At 38.9% G+C, this 8,091-nt stretch overlaps 1 protein-coding gene across 1 annotated transcript in view; it reads right to left on the bottom strand.

Moving 5' to 3' along the window:
- Window positions 1–8,086, bottom strand: part of CEBPZ (CCAAT enhancer binding protein zeta) — a 28,434-nt gene extending 20,348 nt beyond the window's left edge. Inside the window, exons 1-3 of the mRNA XM_003926809.4 lie at window positions 7,890–8,086; window positions 3,724–5,219; window positions 368–599 (exon numbers count right to left, since the gene is read on the bottom strand). Coding sequence (XP_003926858.1) covers window positions 368–599; window positions 3,724–5,219; window positions 7,890–8,045 — 1,884 coding nt within the window. The 5' untranslated portion in view covers window positions 8,046–8,086. The remainder of the gene's footprint in view (window positions 1–367; window positions 600–3,723; window positions 5,220–7,889) is intronic.
- Window positions 8,087–8,091: the final 5 nt, after the last annotated feature.

An 8,091-nucleotide genomic window follows, 5' to 3' on the forward strand; every position in this document is an offset into this window, starting at 1 on the left:
AAAAAAAGAAACTCTATTACTTGAAAACAGCCCTCAAGTAAATATCTGACTTGTAAATAACCCTATGAGGTAGGTACTATTATTATTTCCATTTCATACTTAAGAAAGAAGACTTAAGAAGTCTACTAAATTTTATAATCATGATAGCTTCTAGTGTAGTACAGTTTATTCCAAGCAGAAGAGTTGAGCAACATGCCCACCTTGTAAACTGTACAGCTGGTACTAAAATCTAGGTTTGTCCTATTCCAGAACTCACACACATATGCTTCAGACAACTAGGTTATTATTTGAAGCAAAGAAAAACAAAACAAAAACAACCAATATATTTCAGTACCCACTCAACTTAAAAAGCAGTTGTAAAATATACCGGATGATCATCTAGTTGGCTTCTTAAACCTGGTTTTGCTTTAAGGATCTCAGACACAAGATATAACGCTCCACATATAAATGGTGGCATCTGCTGACAAGTAACTTGAAGTAACCTCTTCACAAAAGCCTTCACCCGGCGCAACACAATGTCAGCTTTCAGAGATTTGTAGACAAGGTTAAGAAACATAGCTTGCTTGGAACACATCATCAACCCTGGATCCAACATCTTCCTGTAAAACAAAACCAAGGTCAAATATTTATGTATAAAACCATCTCCACAACCAATGGTCACATACTAGAAATAGCTGCTAACCTCATCTTTGTTAGGGTTAACTTTGCTGCTTATTTTAGAACGAGAGACCCTGGCCTAAGAGGTAAAATAGAAGTCAATGACCAGAAAAGGAAGGATGATGATGGCACCAGGAAAAACCAACAATAACAACAACAACAACAAAACTCACAGGAATGAGAGTTTTTACTTATGTATGTGGTTTCCTTCTCTTTTCCAGTGTTTCTCTGTTTTCTACATCAACAGGGCACAGCCCTAACAGTATTTTTAGAATCCCACTAGAAAAGCTAATCTAAAACCAGACAATGAAAACTGACCCACAGAAGCAGAACATTAGGAGATCTGGGTTTTTGTCCTTGTATAACTACCTACTTGGAGAGTGATCAGAGGCACCCTCCATATAGTTTTAGTGAAGACCGCCAATGAAAACCAGAAAATTAAATTCTAAGGACTTTAGAGAATCTCTAGGTCAATGTACTAGCTGTGTAGCATCCCTTTCATACACGCTATTCTCACTGCCCAGAGTGCTTCTCCCCAACTCTTTGCATGTCCACAGTATCCAAAATAGGTTCTTCTATTAGTCTGTCTCAGTCCCATGCTTGTGTTCTTCATAGTTTCATAAACTTGGTTTCCCTGTCTTTCCCTTTTCTCCCAATGTCCAATGGAATAGAGATTATACCTGTGTTATTCACTGTTGTAACCCCAGTGCCTGGCAGTTAATACTTTCACATGACCGTTTCCAAAATACTTGAACCTATTTAGCTATTATGTGCCTGTCTCTCCGTAATGTCTCTCTACTGTAGGCTGCTCTACTCTGAACCCATGATACTTTAAAAATTCTCTATCCTAGGTGCTGAATCCTACAGATGTTCCCAACTGGTCTAGATCCCCAGATATTAGGACACCCAGAATTAACACAGTCCTCCAGATTAGCTCTATTAACACCTGGCATTATTATTTCCTTTGTTTTAAGCACTTCCATTAATTTTTCCCACTAATACTAGAGATGAAAATACTTAAGCTTGGGAAGCACCTTCCTACTGCTCTGCATACTCAGTTTCCCCCCAACTGAGAAATATCACCCTTTTGGTAATATTCTGAGATATTCTGGATTATTCAATTTTCTCTCTTTACATTTAAATTTTCCAACATTTCCATCCATTTTGCAGCTTATTTTTAGGCATACACTCGATCCCCATCAACAACAGAACCATTTGAGAAGAACTCTGAGAGAGATGTCTCTATTATTTGACGAAACATTTTCCTGAACTTTTTGATAAATCATATTTTTGCCAACCAAATCATGTTATTTCTTTTATCCCTCAATTAACTAGGGGTTTTCTTAATATAAAAAATCTTAATAAAACCAAGAGCAATAAGAAGGCATAAAGGCCCGTTAAGAAACTCCATCTGTGAGAGCTCTTGGCAAATAGTAATTTTGAAAACTTAAAAATGTATTATTCTAACAGAGATGTTAGAAAAAATGTATTCTTCTAACAGAGATGTTAGACTGTGATGTTAAACAGAAACAGAAAAATGTTTTCTAATAGACTCCAAACACTTTCCAAAAATTAAAAATTCCTATGACCCCCAAAAGTTCAAAATAATCAAACCACCCCCTTTCAAAAAAACGAAAACAAAAGCAAAACTCAAGACCCCGAAACTTCTACATTTTCAGCCTTGGAACTCTTCAAATTAATAGTGATAATATCTATTACTTCAAAGAGTTGTGGAAAGGCTTCTGAGAGTCTTTTTTAGTGAACCAGAGCAATCAGTGCTATGAAATGTCATGAACTCTAGAGCAAGTGGACCTGGATTTGCCACCTAACTAAATTATTGTAACTCACAGGCTGGAGAGCTGTTAAAGACGATTAAACTAAAGAAAGATGTATTAGTACGAGTAATAAGGATAGCAGCCAACATTTCACACAGCACTATGTGTTAGGCACTGTTAAGCAGTTAACACACATACAAAGATTACATGGGTTAACACACATAATTCCTCAACCTTCATTAAAGCCCCAGTTCTGTCATTTACAAGCTGTAGGACCTTGTGCAAGTTTCAAAATCTTCATAATAATCACGAGATAGGTGCTTTTATCTCCATTTTACAGACAAATCAACTTAGGCATGATAATATGGAATGGATTATATCTACCAATAGGTTTTTAGTGGGGATCAAGTAATTTGCCCAAAGTTACGCAGAAAACGAATGGCAGGGACTCAAACCCAGGCAGTGTGGCTTAAGTCTAAAATATTAACCACTGCTCTACACTTTCTCATAAGATACAGCTATGTAAAATTATAAAAATGAATTAGAAGGAAATATTAATTTCTTGAACACAGTTATGTTCAACTGTCTCTTGAACAGCTCCAAACTGTTTACACATGGCTGAAAATACGATGCCCCAATAGGTGAGTTGCAAAATTCAGTAAACAAAACCTTAATCTTCATGAAAATTTAAAAAACCTCTGCACTCCCCAAAACTCTCTACTTAACATACTTTCTTGTTTATCCCAAATCCCCTCTCTGATACCTCCCCCAATATGAATGTAAGCACCTCAAGGGGTGGGATTTCTATTCATTGTGCCTCCTGTGCACCTAGATCATGGCACCGTACTGCTTGTTGAATGAATTACTGTGTGAATGCATTCAACCGTGTGAAAGACAGCAGGGAAAACAAAGAACTGAGGAGAATGGGAAGAAGGAAACTGCAATTATATCTGCAATTTTATTTCTTTAATATCCCAAAAGATTTAAAACAAGTACAGCAAAAATATTAATTCTGAAATACTAGAATTTGGTGGTAGATAAAATTCTTTTGGGGATTTTTCTGTATTTTACAACTTCTCAAAATGAAAAACGTATTCAAAGCATCTACTATAATTTGTGCCCATCAGGGAAACAAAGATTAAGTGACTTACTTGAAGGTGGTGAGTAGCAAGCTGCTGAGGGGGCCTAATACCCAATTTTCTAATTCTCTCTTGCCCCACAGAAGGCATTGCTTGTGCTGTACTACATCAAGTTATACTTCACATCACATATTGAAATGGTATGTTCTTACCTGTATAATGCTGTGTAATATCGATCTGATATTGTCTGCTGAGAGTTCATTACTTGGAAAAGCAACATTAAAGCCTGCACACTGGTATTAAAATTCACAACATGCAACACTTTAAACAGTGTGTCCACCTGCTCCCTCACTTTGTCGTCACCAGTCTGGGAATAAGGGTATGCCCTATTCACACCTGTTAAAAGGGCACTAAGCATTTTTGATTCAATATCTTTTTTCTTGATACAAGTCTGAAAAAAGCAAAAGTAAATAGTTATTAATTTGTTAGCCAGTTCACTTTCTTCATGGGAGAGGGCCATCTGATTTAAAAAGCAAATTGCATAATATTGAGCTTTGGAGCTGATATTTGAGCGGAAGAGTAGCCTTTCAACTTCACCACACACAACTCCTTTCATATTGGGATGTTTACAAAGTAATATCTCTAACAGATGGGAGGCTTTTGTGGCAATTCTGTTCTGAGGATCTCCCAGTTTATTTACCACATGCACAAGAAGAGCCTTTTCTTCCTCAGGCTTGTTACAAAGCAGCTCATGAGCCACAGTAAGGGCTCGAGTTTTAGTGGTTACTAATGTATCATGACTTAAAGTTTCTAAGACCTGCACAAATTCAGCCACTAAGTGTTTCAGCTGGTGTTCAAAATACCATAATATCAGTCTTCTATCTCTTGAGTCCTTGTTGCCACTGGACAACTGTTCCAGTTTGTCAAAAGGATGCTGGCTGAAAATCCTCAGCTTCCGATTGTCTGGCAAAAGGTCTGTGATGAGCAACTCTTTGAAAGTATCCAAGGCCATGAGGCACTGCTGTTTGCTGCCCTTCTTTTTAACAAGGTTCACAAGAGTTTCTACAAACTGAAGTGTGTGAATGGCATCATCTTGAATAAGAAGAATCATGGCTGCCATCCTGTCACCTAGTGTCCCTGATGACACAATTGCCTTCATCCATGTAGAAGAGGCTCCCTTTTGACTATCTGTCTTACTTTTGAATAAGTTGATTTCATGCTCATACAGCTTCTGAGCAAGGGTTTTGTACTCAGACACAACATCCTGACGCTGGGGTTTCAAAGAATATTCATTGCTATACTCCAGATCATACCATTTGCCTCCAGGCTTAAGCAACAAAGTCTGTCTCTCAAAAAATTCAAAGATGTTCTGCTTATCTTTCTTTACTTTCGGTGTGGTACTGCCATTCTCATCAGAATGTGGTTCTGGCGTATTCTTATTTTTCACCTTATTAACTGATGTCCTTTGACCTTCTGCTGCATTTTTATTATTTATTTTTGGTATTTTTACTTCTTTTTTGCTGACATTTTCTTTTTTAGTTGGTTCATCGTCTTCTTCGATTAAGCAAGCTTTTGTATACTTGGCCAAATTAAGATTTTGAATAAATGCTTTCAATTCACCTTGTTGAAGATCATCAATTGCTCCTTTTTTGCCTCCATCGATCACTTCCTCATTCTCATCCAAAGTAGCCAGCATAAGGTAATCTTGCTGCATAAAAATGTAAGTTAAAAACACATTACAAATGTGAAAAATAAAACCATAAAATAATAGGAAACACAACATAATTTTTAAAATAATTTCAGAACAGGAAAAAAAATCCTTTCAAATTTGACATAAAACTCAGGGTCCACAAAGGAAAATCATTCCCTCTCTTTCTTTCACACACAGACACACACATACACACACACACACACACACTCTTTTTCATTTTGATATAGGAAAAAAGACAAATTATAAACCGAAAAAAAAAAAATACAAGCAACTCATAGCAAGACTCTGTCTCAAAAAACAAACAAACAAAATCCACCACAACAAAGTAATTGGGTTTAATGCCTTAATATAAAAGTCTCTACACATTAGTCAGTGGCAATCCAAAAGAAAAATGTGCAAAGGATACGAAAAGTACATAGAAAAAAAAAGTGTTCTTTAAAAATATGAAAAGATGCTCAACCTCACTGACATTTAGAGAAATCAACATTAAAACCACAACGAGACATTCATCTTTTAATTTATCAGATGAGCAAAGATACATTTACGAAAGGCAGTGCTGGGAAAGGGGTGGGGGAAAGGGCACTTTCATACATGGTTGATGTGAGCATAAACTGACACAACCTCCCTGGAGGACAATTTGTCAACTCCAATCACAACTATTTAATACAAGGCACACATCTGTTGACCCAGCAGCTTCATTTCTAAAAATTATTTGATTGAGACCGGGTCTCGCTCTGTTGTCCAGGCTGGAGTGCAGTGGCATGACCATGGCTGACCTGCAGCCTCAACCTCCCAGGCTGAAGTGATCCTCCAACCTCAGCCTGAAGCTGAAACTACAGGCATGTGCTACCATGCCTAGCTATTAAAATTTTTTTTTTTTCTTTGTAGAGATGAGATCTCCTTATGTTGCCCAGGCTGGTCTCAAACTCCTGGGTTCAAGCAAGGTATCCTCCTACTTCAGATTCCTAAAGTGCTGGGATTACAGGTGTGAACCAAACTCTGCCTGGACCGTTTCTACAAATTAGACTACATATATGCTTACAAAAGTGGGGAAAAATTATGTTGAAGGTTATTAACTGTAGCATTATTTAAAATAGTGAAAGACTGTCAACAATTTTTTTTTTTTGAGATGCAGTCTCGCTCTTGTTGCCCAGGCTGGATGCAGTGGCATGATCTCGACTCACTGCAACCTCCACCTCTTGGGTTCAAGTGATTCTCCTGCCTCAGCCTCTCCAGTAGCTGGGATTACAGGCATTTTTAGTAGAGATGGGGTCTTGCCATATTTGCCAGGCTGGTCTTGAACTCCTGACCTCAGGTGATCCACCCGCCTCCGCCTCCCAAAGTGCTGGGATTACAGGTGTGAGCCGATGTGCCTGACCACTGGCAACAATTTAAATATCAAAATAAATGTATGGTTAGATAAATTAAGGCGGACAAAATGATTTATGCAGCCATATCAATGACACAGAACTTTATGCACTGATACAGAAGGACCTCTAAGACGGAAAATAAAGCAAAACGTAGAGACAGGTACATATATATATATGGTACCATTTGTGTAAAAAATAACACACGCGTCTGTATATGCTTGAAACGGTATATAGTTGCCCTAGAAGATATAAAGTACACTTGTAAAAATAATTGCTTCCTATCAGGGAAATCATATGCCTAAGATAAAAGTGAAAAATCTGACTTTTCACTATATATCTTTTTAAGTTTGTATCACATGTATCATGTGTATATATTACCAATTCAAAACTAAAATATACACAAGCACGGAGCAAACTGTTTATCTGCCTATCTCTAAACAAACTCTCTACCCTGAAAGTCCAGTCTTCAAACAAAGTAATATTAAAAACAAAGTTAATTTCTGTCCCTTATCTGCTTAAAATCTTCCAGTGGTTTTGCATCAAACTCGGAGCAAAAGCCTGCCCTCTGACCCCTTGGACCTCATTTCTTACTATTTTCCCCTACCTCACTTTCCCTCAGCTACACTGGCATTTCGGCTGCTTATGGGATAGGTTAGGCACACTTCGGCCTGTCATTCATTTGCAGCTCCAACTGAATGGAATGGCACATGGCTCAGCCCTTCCTCTTCTTTAGGATTCTGCTCAAACGTCTCACTGATGTATTTCATCTCATTTAAAACTAACGCGCTCCCACTCCTTATCGTCCTTTCCTGTTTTATTTTCTTCCATAGCACTACCCCGCGTCTGCTGTACTACGTATTTAAAAGTTTGTTTACGGTTCTCTCCCTTAATTAGGATGTTCCAAAAAAGAGGGCTTCTGGAGCATATAGTGACACGGGCATGCATCCTATGAGAACAGAATTGAAAATTCCAATACCACTGGTGTTCAAAAGACTCATACCACAAGATCCAGACCAAGAAAAGCTACTCTCCGACCTGATGGAGTGATGGTTACACTACGTCAATAAAATGAGAGGATCGCCTACATCTTAAGAAAGGCCAGAGAATTCAACGTTCAATGTGAAACTTTTGTAAACAGCAGTGGAAACGGGAAGGCACCGAACACACGCTTCCGAGGCTGGGATCTGGGTCCTGGAGGCCCGCGCTTTACGCCGCGCGGAAGCAGCGGTGCAGTCAGCCTAGCGACACTCGGGACTCCCCACGCCTGATCGCCTTCCCCGAAGTCCGCGGTCGTTACCTTGGTGCCTCCGAGCCGTAACACTTCCTCCAGGGAGAACCCATTCTCGGCTTCACTAGGATCATCCTCAACCTCCTCGTCCGGATCTCCTACCGCCTCCTCGGGGCGCCAAGGCCTCTTGGCATGGAACTCCAAAGGCTTCTTGGCTGCCGCCATGACTGGCAGAGCACTCGCGCGTGGAACTCGGCTTACTTCCGCTCGG

The sequence above is a fragment of the Saimiri boliviensis genome, chromosome 1 (genome assembly GCF_048565385.1).
Source record: "Saimiri boliviensis isolate mSaiBol1 chromosome 1, mSaiBol1.pri, whole genome shotgun sequence".
Classification (NCBI taxonomy): domain Eukaryota; kingdom Metazoa; phylum Chordata; class Mammalia; order Primates; family Cebidae; genus Saimiri; species Saimiri boliviensis.